The following is a 20,734-nucleotide window of genomic DNA, read 5'->3' as shown; positions in this document are numbered from 1 at the left end:
GAGGGGTCATTTCTTGGCACTGTGATACTGTATCGATAATATTTTTGTCCAATTTATTTATAAACCTAAATTATAAAATTATGAATTGAACAGTGGTAATATGTGGGGTACTAAATGGGGTAAATTCCTTACAGCTGTCTTAAAAGGGTTGTCCCAACTTGTCTCCTATTACCCATAGAGTAGTGGATAAGTGTCTGATCGGCAGGGGTCTGACCGCTTGGGCCCCCACTAATCACTAGAACGGTGGCCCATGATCCCCGTGTGAATGGAGCTACAGACACGCATGCATGTCCTACGCTCCATTCAACTGTATGAGACTGTCAGACATAGCAGAATATAAGCGCTTATCTGACTACAGCAGCCCCATAGAGCTGAACGAAACAGCAGCGCGCACGTGTGACCACTGCCCCATTCAAATAGGGAGCATGGGCCCCCATTCTCATGATCGGTGTGGGCCCCAGTAGTCAGAAACCTTCCGATCAGTCACCTGCCCTGTGAGTAGGAGATTCTTAAATGGACAACTTTGTATGTAGTCTGGAAAAATGGAGATACAGTGGTCTTTTTATTAGCTGTGTAGACACAAAATGATAGGGGATTTTTATATCAAACATTTTGCAAAGTTCCTTAGTTTTTTTTTTTTTTTTAGATGAATCAGAGCAGTTAAAATAATTGCAAAATTATACAGAGACGTTAAAGCTATGTAAATTTACTTATAGATAAAACTGAAGGAGATATTTGAAACCCCTACGGAAATTAGCCTCGTTCTCGAACTGGTGACTGGAGGAGAATTATTTGATAGGTAAGTGATGAGCAAAAGTTCACCACGTGTTCACAACAGTTTTTTGTTCATAAGCAGACGATGAAAGTAATAAACCAATCTAAGAACCACTCACAATATAAACATATTAGAAGCTGAGCTTTGATATGAGCAAATGACAGCACCCCTGGGACTGAGACCCTTAGCAAAGTGCCTTCTATTGTTAGAAAGTCTTGGGCTCCTGATAAATGCTGGCTCCATAAGAGATCATAAGCGCGTCTCTCAAGAAGATTGATGTGTTTTGGTCTCAGAACAGAGAGATGCAAATTGTGCTGTCTTATTGATTCCTGTAAAATGTTGAATTGAGAAAAAAATGGTACAGCTGTCTGTAAATCCACAGCCCCACATTTATATTGTCTCAGGATCTAATGCAATCATTATGGTTCACTTACACAGCAATGGGCTTGATTGATATATTTTCATTGGATTATCTTATTGACTTCTGAATTCTTGGGAGTGGGAGATGATATTTCAAAAAACTACCCTGCCTCATACGTGTCCATTCGATTCAGTTGTGTGGAATAGCTTTTCTTTCATTTGCAGCAAATTTATGAATAGAATCATGACAGAAATCTCTACAATAAGGCCTCTTTCACATGAGCGTGTTCAGTCTGGGGGTCACGCTTCATGTGATATGCCAACTGGAAGCAGGGATATTGGCCTGATAGGGAAGGGATATTCCAGTTTTTATTTTTTTATGTATTTGTTTATATAATAGGAAATCATACAATTTTCGAATATACATGTATTCAACATTCAGAAAACATACCTTTCTTATATCAGGCAGTTGATCCCTATGTACAGTAGACTGGTATAACCCATGTGTCAGTCCTGTGTAATGTATCCATGGCCTAACTGAAACATGGCCTCAGTCAAGAGACAACCTACACATCATGTCATTTCTAACATGCAGTAAGCAGAAGTCTAGGGACTGATCCGTCAGAAGAACAGAAAAAAAAACAGGATCCTGTAAAAAAAAAAATTGGCGTACTTTTTTCTGTCTATGAAATGGATCTCAGATGGAAATGGCTCAAATGGATGCCAAATTTGCAACAGGATCCTTTTTTTTTTTTACAGGATCCTGTTTGTTTTTTCCATTTTGAAGAACAGAAAACAAAACATAGATGTGAACGCTCCCTAACATAATTACATAGTCACATAGTTAATACGGTTAAAAAAGACACAAGTCCATCAAGTTAAACCAAGGGATAGGTGGGGATGCGAATCCCAGAAGGAATTGAGAATTTCTACACGTTTTCATACGCATTAATGTTGTTTACTTTTAAGAATTCATCTAAACCCTTTTTAAAACTGTCCACTGTTCCTGCTGTGACCACGTCCTGAGGAAGTATATTCCACAGCTTCACCGTTCTTACAGTAAAGAAGCTTTGACGCTTCCGGAGACTGAACTTTTACCTCTCCAATCAAAGGCAGTGCCCCTTGTCTTTTCAGCGCATTTTACATGGAACAGTTTTTCACCATATTTTTTGTATGGCCCATTTATATATTTGTATAGGTTAATCATGTCCCCCCCTTAGACATCTCTTCTCAAGACTAAATAAATTCAATTCTTTTAATCTTTCTTCATAACTAACCCTCCATGCCCCTTATCAGTTTAGTCGCTCTCCTTTGTACTTTTTCCAGCTGCAGTGCATCCTTTCTATGGACTGGTGCCGAGAACTGAACTGCATATTCCAGATGAGGCCGCACCAACACTTTGTAAAGTGGAAATATTACATCCCTGCCCCGCGAGTCCATGCCTCGTTTAATGCATGACAGTATCCTGGTGGCCTTTGAAGCAGATAATTGACATTGTATGCTGTAACTTAATCTACCATCCACAAGGACACCCAAATCTTTCTCTATAATTGACTCTCCCAGTGCTACATCACCTAGGACATATGAAGCACAGAGATTATTACTACCAAGATGCATAACTTTACATTTGTCCACATTGAACCTCATTTGCCAAGTTGAAGCCCAATCACTCAGAGTGTTCAAGTCAGCTTGTAGTATATGGACATCTTCCATAGACTGTACAGTACTACATAGCTTAGTATCATCTGCAAAAATAGAAATGATGCTATTAATCTCGTCCTCGATATCATTAATTAATAAATAAATTAAATAATAGAGGGCCCATCACTGAACCTTGGGGTACACCACTTATAACCCGGAACCATTCTGAATAGGAATCATTGACCACAACTCTCTGGACACGACCCTTCAGCCAGTTTTCAATCCAATTACAAACTATACTTTCCAAGCCTATAGACCTTACTTTACTTATTAAGCATCTATGAGGGACAGTGTCAAAAGCCTTTGCAAAATCCAGAAACACTACATCCACAGACGCCCCTCTGCCTAAGCTACTACTCACCTCAGCATAAAAACAAAAAAGGTTAGTCTGGCAACTTATGTCCTTGGTAAACCCATGTTGGTTATCACTAAGTTATAATATAATTTAGTCACATACTCCTGTATATAGTCCCTTAAGAGTCCTTCAAGCATGTTTCCCACAACAGAAGTTAAACTAACTGGTCTATAATTACCTGTGAAGGACCTTGATCCTTTTTTGAATCTGGGCAATAGTGTTGAGTGCGAATATTCGAATCGTGAATTTTAATCTCGAATATCGCCACTCTGAGAATATCCGAATATTTATAATATAGTGCTATGTATTCGTATTTGCGAATAGTGTTGATCACAAATATTCTAATAGCAAATTTATCGCAAATTTATCACGAAAATAATGATTGGGGATAGCAAACTCTCGAATTTGCAAATTTATGGCAAATATTCGGCCAAAAATGTGCGAAATATCACTAATTTGAATATTGCCTATGCCGCTCATCACTAATGGCCACCACGTTTGCCTTGCACCAATCACTTGGCACTGTACCAGCACCCAGAGAATCTTTAAAAATTATAAACAGGGGCAAAGCAATGACTGAACTGAGCTTTTTAAGCACTCTTGGGTGTAATCCATCTGGACCTGGAGCCTTGTTCACATTTACCCTATTTAACTTGTCTTGGACCATATCTACAGTTAGCCAATTGAGTATATTACTGGATGTACTAACAGCCCCAGCACCACAGATATCAGCTCCTTTCTCTTCTTTTGTATATATCAAGAGAATGCCAAGAGTGTGCAAAGCAGTAATCAAAGCAAAAGGTGGCTACTTTGAAGAACCTAGAATATGACATATTTTCAGTTGTTTCACACTTTTTTGTTATGTATATAATTCCACATGTGTTAATTCATAGTTCTGATGCCTTCAGCGTGAATCTACAATTTTCATAGTCATGAAAATAAAGAAAACTCTTTGAATGAGAAGGTGTGTCCAAACTTTTGGTCTGTACTGTATATATATATATATATATATATATTATAAATTAGTGGGGATTTGCTCCGGTAGGCAGGTTGGAGGACACAGTATAGAGGCAAAGAACCAGGTTGTAAATCACTCTTCAGTGTTTATTTACACTTATAACATAATACAACAGTCACTTTTCAGGCTTGGTGCTTGTTCACCCACAGGAGAAGGTATCCTGGGTGTCAGTTTCCAGCCGGCAGCCTCAGAAAGTCCACTTGCAGGCTTTAAGACGGCCTGCTTGCCTGACACACGGTCTTCAGACCTCAGCACAGAGATCTCAGAGCTCCACTGTCAGAGGGAGGTAACCCACACCACCTGACTGTGCGGGCTGTTTTTTATAAGCCTGCCAAGACACAGCCTGGAACTTGGGGAGTAGTCACCCACCCAGCACTTTGACTACTTCCAGTAAGCGCTATCCCAGATCAGCTATTTACAGCCATACTAAATAGACAAGTGTCGATTAGCATTAGCTGCCGCTGACACATGGAACTAGGGACCTCGGTAACACATACCTACCATCAATGACGACCCCTTGTACCTTCCTATAATATATATATATATATATATATATATACCTACCAAGTGTAATTGGGACTGGAATACTAAATACTATACACATTCACTATTAATAACCTGCAGGACTCCCTTGTGGAAAATAACAGTTTGTAATTTTCTAAATATTTTTATTTTTTATAAAATGTGTCAAAAGAAATTGTCATCATCAGAAATAGTCTGTAATAACACTCTCCTGGTTTCTTGCAGAATTGTGGAAAAAGGTTATTACAGTGAGCGGGATGCTGCTGATGCAGTGAAACAAATTTTAGAAGCTGTTGCAGTAAGTATTCTGCCAATTACGGTTGCTCTGATTCTGCCAATATGCACGTTGTAAATTTGCACTATGTAACAGTTATGGTTAAAATAATTGTATATGTGTTTAAGTACAGGGAAGGACATTCTACACTAGAACTAGACATAACACATCATATCACACTCTCATGTCCCCTAATACAGCAGTCAGGCACTTATCTTTCATGCTGTTTAAGCTGGGGTTTTATAGGACAAAAGAGATAGGTGTCGATTTACCAACACATTTGTAATAGCCATCTTTTACTTCAATATTTGTTATGTAATTAATAAGGTAATTACTTATGTAATGCTGATACTAGTGATGCTAGAAACTAAATATTTTAAAGGGGTAGTCTAGTAAAGTGGTAGTAATACCTCTAACGATGTTATCTTCTGAGTGTAGAAACATACGACGATATAGTCTGCATATATGTTTGAGGGGTTTTTCAGCAGCTCATTTGAAAAACACCTGAGAACTGACCTGTTACTTCTTTGAAGCAGATTTGAAGATAGTTTCCATAGACGTGAATGGGGATGTAGAACTAACCATGGGCACATGGTCACATTTTTATTATTGAAGTAGTCTCACTCTGCTCCTTCTCCCTCCTCCTCCCTTCCCTCCCTATAGTCTTCTATGGGCAGCTGTGATCTGAGAATTAATCTCATCTCCCAAGAGGGATTTGGCAGAAAGTGCGCAGTTAAAGGGGTTCTCTGAGAATGATTCAAAATGGCCACCAGCATTCTGTCCTAGAATGTCAGCAGGACTGGTTGCCACCACTTGCAGAGCTGTCAAGTGGTGTGAGGGGTCAGGCTTCACTACACACCACACTGCTCTACAATAGACGGTAATGATTTTATCCTGTCTACTATATGTCATCGTGCCATAGTGTGTAGTGCAGCCAAGTCCACTCATCCCCTAGGAAGCTCTACAAGTGGAGGCAACCAGTCCTACATTCTAGGACAGATTGCTGACAGCCATTTATAATAATTCACAAAAATCCCATTTAAGGTGGTAGGTAGAGGTGGAAAGGAACCTGAAAAGTGAAGGAAGTAGCATTTTTCTTTGATAAGATATATTGCAAAGTTTTTTTTTATATTGACTTGTACTATTGATTTATACAAAGCTTATTGAAACAATGACCAATTAAGTGCAATCCTAACTCTGTATAAATCCATATGTACAGACGTTAGCTCACCTAGTGGTGACTGTGTGCAATCAGTATTCGATCATTTAGCAGGAAAACAAAGTTCCCCTGTACAGGTACCTCTGAAAATAACAAGTACATCATTTAACTTAAGACATCTTAAGACAGTGAGAAGTGGGACCCATTCTGAAGCCCTCTCGTCGCTATGTATGACCCCGCTCAGTGTAATGCTAGTTTTTAATACATTTTCAAATAATAAACAATATTTACTGCTGCCGGCAGTTTAATTGTCTGTAACTATACACTCACAGCTCATACGTTCCAAACAAAATAAAGCATGGCAGTGAAATTATATTATTTACTCCCGAGAGAGATCTTGGTACTTCTGCCAGGAAGACATTTATGTATTGGTCTGCGTTCCATAAGGGTTTATAGCCAGGGTGTCTTCAGAGCAGAACAGACCAACTGTGCCTTCCTGCTATCTAGAAATAACTCTCCTGGCAGGAAGATGAATTATAAGTAGCTCCATTCTTATATGGATTTATATCTTGTCAAAACAGGCAATTACAACATCAAGGCGTAGAGTTATTACATTTATATGTACCTCAACTCCATTGATTTTCAATTCAGCAAGTAATTAGAAATACCATAATATAATTATATAGAGAGAGTTGTTAAGTTAATGCTTTGATTGGATTGTAGATTAAATATATCCTGTATCGCTTCACTGGAATGGTCAATGCTGGCCATGTTTTAGCATTTTATAACTGGTGATACAGAAATGTTTTACATTCTACATAACATTTGCTACAAGCCTGTAAACCATGGAATCTGAAGTCTATTGATCTTGTCTCCTCTAGGTCTCACTAGTGACTACCTCTAAAAGTAGAGGTGCATTATGTATTAAATGTAAGTCTATTGTGAAGAAGTTAAAGGGAACCTGTCACCATGAAAATGCAATGTAAGCTGCAGGCTACATGCCGTAGAGCGGGAGGAGCTGAGCAGATTGATATATAGTTTTCTGGGAGAAGATTCAGTATAACTTATATTTCATTCATCTAAATTCCTGCTTATTCTGGGCTTTGAAGTCCAGGTGAAGGTCCTATCATGATTAAATCCTCCCCCCTATGACTGTACATAAAGAGAGATAGCTGTCATCACTGATAGGACCGTCTTTTTGGCTTCAAAGCCCAGAATGAGCAGAGATATAAATGTATAAATTACAGGTTGTACTGAATCTTTTCCCACAAAACTATATACCAATCTGCTCAGCTCCTCCTGCTCTATAACATGCTGTCTGCCGCTCAGACACCATGTTCCAGGTGACAGGTTCCCTTTAACATAAAAATGTAGTCATTAAAACCAACAGGGATGATATATATATTTGTCTGGCATATGCTAACATCCCTGTTAGCGAATCTACGATACGTAAAACACTAAACAGGAATGGATTTCATGGGAGGATACCACAGAGGAAGCCACTGCTGTCCAAAAAAAAAACATTGCTGCATGTTTACAGTTTGCACAAGAGCACCTGCATGTTCCACAGCAGTACTGGCAAAATATTCCCTAGACAGATGAAACCAAAGTTGAGTTGTTTAGAAGAAACACACAACACTATGTGTGGAGAAAAAGAGGCACAGCACACCAACATCAAAACCTCATCCCAACTGTGAAGTATGGTGGTGGGGGCATCATGGTTTGGGGCTGCTTTGCTGCGTCAGGGCCTGGACGGATTGCTATCATGAAAGGAAAAATTAATTCCCAAGTTTATCAAGACATTTTGCAGGAGAACTTAAGGCATCTGTCCACCAGCTGAAGCTCAACAGAAGATGGGTGTTGCAACAGGACAACGACCCAAAGCATAGAAGTAAATCAACAACAGAATGTCTTAAACAGGAGAAAATACGCCTTCTGGAGTGGCCCAGTCAGAGTCCTGACCTCAACCCGATTGAGTTGCTGTGGCATGACCTCAAGAAAGCAATTCACACCAGACATCCCAAGAATATTGCTGAACTGAAACAGTTCTGTAAAGAGGAATGGTCAAGAATTACTCCTGACCATTGTGCACGTCTGATCTGCAACTACAGGAAACGTTTGGTTGAAGTTATTACTGCCAAAGGAGGTTCAACCAATTATTAAATCCAAGGGTTCACATACTTTTTCCACCTGCACTGTGAATGTTCACATGGTGTGTTCAATAAAAACATGGTAAGATTTAATTCTTTGTGTGTTATTAGTTTAAGCAGACTATGATTGTCTATTGTTGTGACTTAGATGAAGATCAGATCTTATTTTATGCCCAATTTGTGCAGAAATCCATATCATTCCAAAGGGTTCACATACTTTTTCTTGCAACTGTATATATATTTATTTTGTGACACAGCGAGGGTTTTTGTATGGGAAGGCAGGTATTGTGCCGCTGGGCTGGTTTTCAGCCAGGTGAGCTCAAATACCGGACCAGAGTTAAAATGCCGGTCCGGGTTTTGGCACAACCTGGCTGTCCTTAGATAGGCAGCTGGGCTCAGAGTCAGCGCTGTGTCTGTGTATGAGACTTGTGGCTGGATGCATGCCTGCGATCTGTCTGGGAGGACAAGGGAACGACATCCAGGACTGGGACTCTTTAAGCGGTACCCCAGCACGGTGTGAAGTGAACACCAGGACTTGACCTTCTTATGCGGTACCTGCAGCAAGTTGTTAACTTGCCAAGTGTGAATAAACAATGAACTGTTTAAGTTAAAGACTCAGTTGTTGCCTCTACACTGCATCCGCTAACCTGCCTACCAGAGCGAATCATATATAAATTTATATATATATATATATATATATATATACACATATACACACAGTACACACCAAAAGTTTGGACACACCTTCTCATTCAAAGAGTTTTCTTTATTTTCATGACTATGAAAATTGTAGATTCACACTGAAGGCATCAAAACTATGAATTAACACTTGTGGAATTATATACATAACAAAAAAGTGTGAAACAACTGAAAATATGTCATATTCTAGGTTCTTCAAAGTAGCCACCTTTTGCTTTGATTACTGCTTTGCACACTCTTGGCATTCTCTTGATGAGCTTCAAGAGGTAGTAACCTGAAATGGTCTTCCAACAGTCTTGAAGGAGTTCCCAGAGATGCTTAGCACTTGTTGGCCCTTTTACCTTCACTCTGCAGTCCAAATCACCCCAAACCATCTCGATTGGTTTCAGGTCCAGTGACTGTGGAGGCCAGGTCATCTGGCGCAGCACCCCATCACTCTCCTTCATGGTCAAATAGCCCTTACACAGCCTGGAGGTGTGTTTGGGGTCATTGTCCTGTTGAAAAATAAATGATAGTCCAACTAAACACAAACCGGATGGACTAGCATGCCGCTGCAAGATGCTGTGGTAGCCATGCTGGTTCAGTATGCCTTCAATTTTGAATAAATCCCCAACAGTGTCACCAGCAAAGCACCCCCACACCATCACACCTCCTCCTCCATGCTTCACGGTGGGAACCAGGCATGTAGAGTCCATCCGTTCACCTTTTCTGCGTCGCACAAAGACACGGTGGTTGGAACCAAAGATCTCAAATTTGGACTCATCAGACCAAAGCACAGATTTCCACTGGTCTAATGTCCATTCCTTGTGTTCTTTAGCCCAAACAAGTCTCTTCTGCTTGTTGCCTGTCCTTAGCAGTGGTTTCCTAGCAGATATTCTACCATGAAGGCATGATTCACACAGTCTCCTCTTAACAGTTGTTCTAGAGATGTGTCTGCTGCTAGAACTCTGTGTGGCATTGACCTGGTTTCTAATCTGAGCTGCAGTTAACTTATCCTCTGCAGCAGAGGTGACTCTTGGTCTTCCTTTTCTGGGGCGGTCCGCATGTGAGCCAGTTTCTTTGTAGCGCTTGATGGTTTTTGTGACTGCACTTGGGGATACTTTCAAAGTTTTCCCAATTTTTCGGACTGACTGACCTTCATTTCTTAAAATAATGATGGCCACTCGTTTTTCTTTACTTAGCTGCTTTTTTCTTGCCATAATACAAATTCTAACAGTCTATTCAGTAGGACTATCAGCTGTGTATCCACCTGATGGTCCCAACCCCATTTATAAGGCAAGAAATCCCACTTATTAAACCTGACAGGTGTGAAGTGAAAACCATTTCAGGTGACTACCTCTTGAAGCTCATAGTTCATAGTTTTGATGCCTTCAGTGTGAATCTACAATTTTCATAGTCAGAAAATAAAGAAAACTCTTTGAATGAGAAGGTGTGTCCAAACTTTTGGTCTGTACTATATATATATATATATATATATATAATTTGAAGAAAGTGAGGAAGCAGCACACTGTATAAGCAGGGGGTGCACGTCCGGCCAGTGTGGACCAGCACCTTGGTCCAATGTACTAGAAGTGAAAAATAGCCAGCAGCACTCCAAATCAATTCAAAAGTTGATGATTTATTGGACCCAAAATCAGGCGACGTTTCAACAGCTTGTTGCTGTCTTTATCAAGCACAGTGCACATGTGTTACAGACACACTTTAAATAAGGGCATCAATCAAAAATAGATTAACATCAATTGAACATAATACAGTGAATATACAGTGAACGAACAATACATGTGATCATAGAAAATACATATAACAAATTGGCCTCATTTGGCAAAAATAATACATCAGACTAAAACTACATTAATTCCACATATCGTGATTTATATGGAATATAACATAATAAGTGTCAGTGATTACCCTAATAAGGTGAATTAAAAACTCACTGTCAGGTGGGCAGCTGCATGGTTGGCGTTGAACATGCTCCATTGGCGTCCCCATGCACGATTTGCGCATGCGCGAAAATACTATACGTAATTAGCGCATGCGCGAAAATCTCGTTGTTCAGCTACTTGTATCGGGATAAGCCCTGTACACCTCTGTTATACACCCTGCCAAAAGTACACAAGGGGGTTTCGCCCCCGCCTGGCCGCCCAATTGTATCTGGGAGGGAATCCCTTTTTTACAATGTAGCGATTTTTCTTGATAAAATGTTGCGCCGTTTTGCCATCTCCACCAGATCATTCATCAGAGACACGGGTGATTTTTTGTCCAAAATAAATGAACTTGAGGTCCCTGCAGGCTCGGCTCTTGTGTCATTCGACGTGTGTAGTTTATACACGTCGATTGACCATGAGCTCGGCCTGCAGGCTGTTGAGGCGTGTCTTAGAAGTTCTGATTATTCCGAAATTTGTCAAGAATTTTTACTTTCATTATTAAGATTTGTTCTCACGAAAAATTATTTTCTTTTTCAGGACGATTTCTTTGTTCAGTTGCGTGGAACCACGATGGGGTCCAACGTGGCGCCCACTTATGCAAACATCTACATGGCCCGCCTCGAGGAGTCGTCGATCTATGGCAGCCACCACTTCAGACATGTTCTGGGGTGGTGGCGCTATATCGACGATATCTTCTTGGTGTGGACGGGCGACACGTTGGACCTCCTTGCGTTCCATGCTTTTCTCAACGAAATCGACCCCACTGTGAAATTCACTATGGTGCAGTCCATGGATAAACTACAGTTCCTGGACACAGAGGTCCGGATCATGGGACGAGGTTTGAGTACTGATTTATTTGTCAAGCCTACTGACAAGAACACTCTGTTACGATATGACAGCCACCATCCTCGTTCCATGATCCGATCTCTACCGTACAGCCAGTTCTTGCGAGTACATCGCATAGTTAAGGATAGACAAGTGAGACACACTAGATTCCAAGAAATGAGTCAGAAATTTGCCATACGTGGATATCCGAAAAAGCTGATCAGAAACACCATTGATAGATTGGGGAATCAACTCACTGATACTATCGTTCAGAAAGAGGCCCAAAGTCCTCGCATTCCCTTCATCTCCCATTTCTCGACTGACAGCCCGCAAATTGCGGGTGTCATTCGGAGACATTGGAGATTGATAGGGAATAGTTTTCCCGAAATTGCGGAATTTAAATCACCCCCTCTTTTCTCCTATCGGAGAGGACGGAACGTGGGTGATAGATTGGTGAAGGCGGATGTGGGCAGTGCCAGGATCAATGTGAGGACAATGTGTGGTTCTACTCGTACTGGCTGCTACCCTTGCTATCATTGCATAAATTGCAAACTTATGATCAAAGGAGATACATTTTTAAATCCGGCCACTGGTGGGATGATGAAAATCACTCAATTCTTGACCTGTGACTCATCCTACGTGGTCTACCAACTGACTTGCCCGTGTGGGAAGTGGTATGTTGGTGAGACCACGTGGGATGTAAAGACACGATTGAATCAACATCGCTACTCCATCAGGAAAGAAAAGATGGATTTACCAGTGTCCAAACATTTTAAAGAGGCAGGGCACACACAGAGTGATTTGAGATTTCGTATTTTGGAACAGGTAGAATTGGGGAGGCGTGGTGGAGATAGACAGGCTATCCTTAAAAAACGCGAGTTATACTGGATATATACACTAAAGACGTTAAAACCTAATGGGTTAAACGTGGACTTTAGGGTGGATTAGTGTAGTTTGGCCCTGGCACTGCCCATATCTTATGCCTTCTCTACTCTGCAGGATCCGTATCCCTTTCTGTAGGTCAAATGCATGTGTGTTTCTGCATTTGAATCATTATCTTGAATCAAGTATATTTTTTTATGAGAATTGCTAAAATTTTCTCTTTTTGTTTTTAGAGTCATTTTGATCTCACTGCCTTGGCGGAGGCACTGCATGATGTGACGTTCATCCTGGTTCCAGTTGGCTCCCCAATATCTATTTACTCTATTCAACCAATATATGCCTGGTTCAGTGCTTTACTATTTGTGCGGAATTTGTTGTACATTGTTCTGGATGCCCCCGTATACCGTTCATATAGAAAAATTTGATCCGTTTGACCATGGTACCTGCATTATTATGGTTGTTCTTCCCCTTTTTTCCTTGAATTGAATGCTTATATTCATTTAGGGTCCATTCACACGTCCGTTGTTTCTTTCCTGATCTGTTCCGTTTTTTGCTGAACAGATCTGGACCAGATCTGGACCCATTCATTTTCAATGGGTCCTGAAAAAAAATCTGATATTGTGCTGTCCGTTTTTTTTCAGGACCCATTGAAAATGAATGGGTCCAGATCTGGTCCAGATCTGTTCAGCAAAAAACGGAACAGATCAGGAAACAAACAACGGACGTGTGAATGGACCCTTATGGGTATCAATGTTGTTACTTTTTGAGAGAATAGTGGCGTTCCGTGGGGATCCCCCTGCGATGTAGGTTTGTTTTCCCATTGTTCACGCCGATATCTCATTATTATGAATTGTCAATCAATATGTGACATTCATTAACAAACCATGTAAAACATTTTTTATAGTTTAGATTTTGGATCTTTGGGGCACTGTGCCCGACTACCATACGTGCTTTGACATGTGGGTGGCCGTGCGGCATTGCCCTAGGACCCATTCATTTATAGTATCGGGTTCCATGGACTAGCAGCTCTATTGAGATCACTTTGATCATGTGATATGTGTTGGGTGGCACCCATTACTGCTCTGACATGCGCACAATGCAATTGATCCAGTTTCGTCCATCTTAGTTGTGGGCGTTAGCCAGCCGCTCGAAAATGGAGGAATCGCGAGATTTGATATATTCGCGCATGCGCTAATTACGTGGATTTTTGCGCATGCGCTAATCACGAGATTTTCGCGCATGCGCTAATTACGTATAGTATTTTCGCGCATGCGCAAATCGTGCATGGGGACGCCAATGGAGCATGTTCAACGCCAACCATGCAGCTGCCCACCTGACAGTGAGTTTTTAATTCACCTTATTAGGGTAATCACTGACACTTATTATGTTATATTCCATATAAATCACGATATGTGGAATTAATGTAGTTTTAGTCTGATGTATTATTTTTGCCAAATGAGGCCAATTTGTTATATGTATTTTCTATGATCACATGTATTGTTCGTTCACTGTATATTCACTGTATTATGTTCAATTGATGTTAATCTATTTTTGATTGATGCCCTTATTTAAAGTGTGTCTGTAACACATGTGCACTGTGCTTGATAAAGACAGCAACAAGCTGTTGAAACGTCGCCTGATTTTGGGTCCAATAAATCATCAACTTTTGAATTGATTTGGAGTGCTGCTGGCTATTTTTCACTTCTATATATATATATATATATATATATATAGCCTTGAGAAAGGCTCAGTTGGAGCCGAAACGTCGCTTTGCCATATATGGGTGAATAAACACATATTGTTTGAGGATACGCTTGGAGTGCAGTCCAATTTTTTCAACTCTATATATATATATATATATATATATATAATTAAAAGATGGCAGCACCGGGAAAGTAAAACAAAAAAAGGAAAAAAGTGGGTACTCAGCCCAAATGGGAGACAGCTTACCCAATATGAAAAATCCAAAAAGCAGGCAGCACTCCAAGGTAAAGGTGAAAAAATATGCAACATTTTATTCACCCATGTGACAAGGCAACTTTTCAGCTCAGTATGAGCCTCTCTTTTGCTTGAGAAAGGCTCATACTGAGCTGAAAAGTTGCCTTGAGAAAGGCTCATACTGAGCTGAAACGTTGCCTTGTCACAATGGTGAATAAAGTCTTGCATATTTTTTCACCTTTACCTTGGAGTGCCGCCTGCTTTTTGGATTTTATATATATATATATATATATATATATATATATATATATATGTATATATATATATATATATTATGTAAACTGAGAAAACAGAGCTTTTTGGTAGAATTCTTGTAAAAGAAATAAAAGGCAAATATCTATAGGAATGTTATTAATATGTTTAGATGGAATTAGGGCAAGGTCTTGTATGGGTTGGATTGGATAGATATCCAGTAACAGGCAAGATAGGAAGGTTGCAAAGGACACAGTCTAACCAAAATTATAAAGTGTTCTATGTGGAAGTCAGAAAAGCAACCATAATATGAAACCTTTCTCATACTCTGCAAACATTGAATACTTTAGATGCATTATAAATGTTTCTAATGTTATATTCACTATTTAAATGAATATGAGGTACTTTGCAAATATTTTTATCAAAATACACAAGCGCATCTGTCCCAGCAATGTGATCTCTTATAGATAGGACCCTACATTACAATGACTTATCTTTCCTTGGGCCTAGGCCTCCAACTACACTCAGGGAAAGTAAGCTTCAGCTATATATGCTCTAATTAAAAACTGCCCTGGACAGATGGGTGGCTGGGGTGCAAGACCAAAATGTCATGTAAGAATACAAATACTGATTGATGGCGAGAGTCATCATGGTTGAATTGAAGGAAAATACCTTCAAAAGTTGCAGTATTTGCAATAAACCTCATGCAGAGAAACAATAAAACTATAGTTGTGATGTACAGTCGTGGCCAAAAGTTTTGAGAATGACACAAATATTAGTTTTCACAAAGTTTGCTGCTAAACTGCTTTTCGATCTTTGTTTCAGTTGTTTCTGTGATGTAGTGAAATATAATTACACGCACTTCATACGTTTCAAAGGCTTTTATCGACAATTACATGACATTTATGCAAAGAGTCAGTATTTGCAGTGTTGGCCCTTCTTTTTCAGAACCTCTGCAATTCAACTGGGCATGCTCTCAATCAACTTCTGGGCCAATTCCTGACTGATAGCAACCAATTCTTTCATATTCACTTCTTAGAGTTTGTCAGAATTACTGGGTTTTTGTTTGTCCACCCGCCTCTTGAGGATTGACCACAAGTTCTCAATGGGATTAAGATCTGGGGAGTTTCCAGGCCATGGACACAAAATGTCAATGTTTTGGTACCCGAGCCACTTAGTTATCACTTTTGCCTTATGGCACGGTGCTCCATCGTGCTGCAAAAAGGCATGGTTCTTCACCAAACTGTTGTTGGATTGTTGGAAGAAGTTGCTGTTGGAGGGTGTTTTGGTACCATTCTTTATTCATGGCTTTGTTTTTGGGCAAAATTGTGAGTGAGCCCACTACCTTGGATGAGAAGCAACCCCACACATTAATGGTCTCAGGATGCTTTACTGTTGGCATGACACAGGACTAATGGTAGCGCTCACCTTTTCTTCTCCGGACAAGCCTTTTTCCTGATGCCCCAAACAATCGGAAAGAGGCTTCATCGGAGAATATTACTTTGCCCCAGTCCTCAGCAGTCCATTCACCATATTTTCTGCAGAAGATCAATCTGTCCCTGATGGGTTTTTTGAGAGAAGTGGCTTCTTTGCTGCCCTTCTTGACACCAGGCCATCTTCCAAAAGTCTTCGCCTCACTGTGCGTGCAGATGCGCTCACACCTGCCCGCTGCCATTCCTGAGCAAGCTCTGCACTGGTGGCACTCCGATCCCACAGCTGAATCCTCTTTAGGAGACGATCCTGGCGCTTGCTGGACTTTCTTGGATGCCCTGAAGCCTTCTTAACAAGAATTGAACCTCTTTCCTTGAAGTTCTTGATGATCCTATAAATTGTTTTATGCAACGCAATGATGGCTGCACGCGTTTCTTTGCAGGTCACCATGGTTAACAATGGAAGAACAATAATTTCAAGCATCACCCTCCTTTTAACAGGTCAAGTCTGCCATTTTAACCCAATCAGCCTGACATAATGATCTCCAGCCTTGTGCTCGTCAACATTCTCACCTGAGTTAACAAGACGATTACTGAAATGATCTCAGCAGGTCCTTTAATGACAGCAATGAAATGCAGTGGAAAGTTTTTTTTGAGATTAAGTTAATATTCATGTCAAAGATGGACTATGCAATTCATCTGATCACTCTTCATAACATTCTAGAGTATATGCAAATTGCTATTATAAAAACTTAAGCAGCAACTTTTCCAATTTTCAATATTTATGTAACGACTGTAGACCACAGCTCAATGCTCAAGTAGATTTTAGACAAAGTCCTGTAAATAATAAGTAGGTAAGCAACTGAGGTTGAGTGTAGCTTAGGTGTTAGAGGTGGAGTGTGTCGGGGGGTGGGGGGTTGATGTTTCACTAGGAAAGATCATGTTTGCCTTTCTTAGGAGCATCAAAGTGGAGACAAAATGGATTTTGAGCATTGCTGTCAATAGTTGAGACTGTGCTATGTGGACATGGGCTCCACCTCCTCCCAAGGAATACAATGAACAAGGAGAATTCCAATGCACCTCACCAAAACATTGCCTTTTTTATATTTTTGCCATATGTGAACTTATTTTATATTCTGTCCCAATGAAATGGAATTTGATGGGACAGAGAAAACAAGAGAAGTTTCAAAGTTTAAATTCTTTACAACAATGTCTAAAACATTCTAAATCTTTTAGGTTACTCATGTTCCAAATTTACCGGTATGCTTGAATTTCGGGATACAGTATAGAGTACTGTAGCTTAAAATATGAAGAAAGTCCTTTCACAAGTAAAGGAACATCCTATATGTCAGTTGTGCTCATTAATAGTGATGAGCGGCAGGGGTCATATTCGAATTCGCGATATTTCGCGAATATTTTTTAGAATATTCGTTGAATATTCGAAAATTCGAAAATTCGCGATTTTTTTCATGAAAAAAATCGGCAAAGTAATGATTGTGTAATATGCGAATTTTCGTAATTGGAATTTTCGGATTCGAATTTTTATTGCGAATTTTTCAACCACAACTATTAGACAAAGAAGATTATAGCACTATATTAGCTAAATTGCTCTATATTCGATTTTTCGAATATTCGCTATATTGCTATAACAGTTTTTTCGAATATTCGTAATATATAGCAATATAGCGAATATTCGAAAAAACGAATATAGAGCAATTTAGCTAATATAGTGCTATAATCTTTTTTTTATAGTTGTAATTTTTTTCCAATCTGAACTTCAGATGAGAAAAAAATTACAACTATTAGACAAAGAAAATTATAGCACTATATTAGCTAAATTGCTCTATATTCGTTTTTTTTCGAATATTCACTATATTGCTATAACTTAGTTTTTCGAATATTTGTAATATTCTAAAACAAGAATATATAGCAATATAGCGAATATTCGAAAAAAACGAATATAGAGCAATTTAGCTAATATAGTGCTATAATCTTTGTCTAAGTTAAAAAAATCGCAATAAAAATTCGAATCCGAAAATTCGAATTACGAAAATTCGCATATTACACAATCATTACCTTGCCGATTTTTTCAAGAAAAAAAAATCGTGCATTTTCGAATATGACCCCTGCCGCTCATCACTACTCCTAAAGTCAAGTATAGTGCAGCCTTCTTATTGGCCCACAAGCTAGAAGCAGGAAGGGATCATGTGTACTGATTTAAAAAAAAAAAAAAAAAAACGAAAAAAAAGGCAAAAAAATCGAATTTTCGAATTTTCAAAATTACGAATATATATACCTATATTCGAAATATTCGCGAATTTTCGAAGTACCTATATTCGCGAAAAAAAAATCGAAATTCGAATATTCGTGATCAACACTACTCATTAAGTGTAACATTTTTATGTACCCCGCTGAGCATTTTTAACAGTAATTTTAGCGGTGGTTTGACAGGTTTGTGTCAAGCATCATATCCAATCCCCAATAACCAAATATTTCTGTGTTTATTAAAGATTTATGATGGATACACTTGATTAATTGGGAGCTGACAAGTGTGGTGCTCGGTGAATTGTAGACTGACCCAGAAGTTGTTATTACTTGTCAGATAACAGTAAAATTGTGTTCCTTGTGGATCTAGATCTCTGGTGCTGTGATGTTTAGATATTGTAGTTTGGGGACTGTGCTTTCAAACATGTTTTCCAAAATTAGGAAAGGAAGATTAAAGGAAAAAAGGGAATCTGTAGTTAAAAATTAAATCATTGGATGACAAACCTCCCTTTTATTGCAGCTTTTCACGCATTTATATAGACAGAAACCTCTTCAGAAGGCTATCACTTTATGTAGACCATATTTTTTTATCATATTTATTCCTTTTTGATGCATTTTACAATACTAACAGAGAAATATATAAAGAAATATTCTATATGTTCCAGGAGCCCAATTATGTCCCCTTTCACCTCACTGTCCTTTGTCTGGCTATAGGACAACTAGCCGGAACAGCATCCTCTCCCTCTGTCCTGTCTGCAGTACGGCATAAATATTCCCAAGCCCTGCCCTCTTTGCTAAGCACACCCTCCTTATTCATCAGCCAAAGATGTTCATTCCATAGCATATTTCCTCATTAGATGGGGGGGGGGGGGGTAATTCATTATTGCACAAACCTATTGTCTAGTGATCTCAATACATCACCTTAACTTTCCATTCCGTGAAGTTTAGCGAAATGCCTTGACTTTACAATTAGGACAGTTGGTGTACATGTGATGAAGTACTGACCTACACAAAGCCTTGAGTGCTTAAAATGATATCACTGGCTTCTGGAGAGCTTCATTTGACAGATATATATAACTATAAGGTCAGCTGATGTTCCAGGAAACAGTTGTAGACTCAGGAACATATGACAAGGTTTGTGTCTAGGGTTATTAGGTTTGATTAAAATACATATAGAAAGGATAGTGCAAAAAAGTTTTCTGTCCTGTCTGGTCGGAAAAAAAATTCATTCATGTTTGTGTTCCACCACTTCAGAGAGCTTCAACTGATGTGTCTACTTATAAAATGCAGGGACTTCAACTGGTGAAACACATTTACACATAGTTCTAAGATAACATCTTGCTGCCACTTTCTTCCATAATTTACAGCTTATCTGTGTGGGTCCCAGCATTGGATGACAAACCTCCCTTTTATTGCAGCTTTTCACGCATTTATATAGACAGAAACCTCTTCAGAAGGCTATCACATTATGTAGACCATATTTTTTTATCATATTTATTCCTTTTTGATGCATTTTACAATACTAACAGAGAAATATATAAAGAAATATTCTATATGTTCCAGGAGCCCAATTATGTCCCCTTTCACCTCACTGTCCTTTGTCTGGCTATAGGACAACTAGCCGGAACAGCATCCTCTCCCTCTGTCCTGTCTGCAGTACGGCATAAATATTCCCAAGCCCTGCCCTCTTTGCCAAGCACACCCTCCTTATTCATCAGCCAAAGATGTTCATTCCATAGCATATTTCCTCATTAGATGGGGGGGGGGGGGGGGGGGTAATTCATTATTGCACAAACCTATTGTCTAGTGATCTCAATACATCACCTTAACTTTCCATTCCGTGAAGTTTAGCGAAATGCCTTGACTTTACAATTAGGACAGTTGGTGTACATGTGATGAAGTACTGACCTACACAAAGCCTTGAGTGCTTAAAATGATATCACTGGCTTCTGGAGAGCTTCATTTGACAGATATATATAACTATAAGGTCAGCTGATGTTCCAGGAAACAGTTGTAGACTCAGGAACATATGACAAGGTTTGTGTCTAGGGTTATTAGGTTTGATTAAAATACATATAGAAAGGATAGTGCAAAAAAGTTTTCTGTCCTGTTTGGTCGGAAAAAAAATTCATTCATGTTTGTGTTCCACCACTTCAGAGAGCTTCAACTGATGTGTCTACTTATAAAATGCAGGGACTTCAACT

General features: G+C 39.4%; 1 protein-coding gene across 1 annotated transcript in view; it reads left to right on the top strand.

Moving 5' to 3' along the window:
* The window catches only part of CAMK4 (calcium/calmodulin dependent protein kinase IV), a 274,385-nt gene that overhangs the window by 142,363 nt on the left and 111,288 nt on the right, over positions 1 to 20,734 (top strand). The window contains exons 4-5 of the mRNA XM_044291226.1: positions 717 to 799; positions 4,957 to 5,029. Coding sequence (XP_044147161.1) covers positions 717 to 799; positions 4,957 to 5,029 — 156 coding nt within the window. The remainder of the gene's footprint in view (positions 1 to 716; positions 800 to 4,956; positions 5,030 to 20,734) is intronic.

Source organism: Bufo gargarizans, chromosome 1, assembly GCF_014858855.1.
Source record: "Bufo gargarizans isolate SCDJY-AF-19 chromosome 1, ASM1485885v1, whole genome shotgun sequence".
Classification (NCBI taxonomy): Eukaryota; Metazoa; Chordata; class Amphibia; order Anura; family Bufonidae; genus Bufo; species Bufo gargarizans.
The sequence above is the reverse complement of the archived record's forward strand: the minus strand, read 5'-3'. Positions and strand labels throughout refer to the sequence as shown.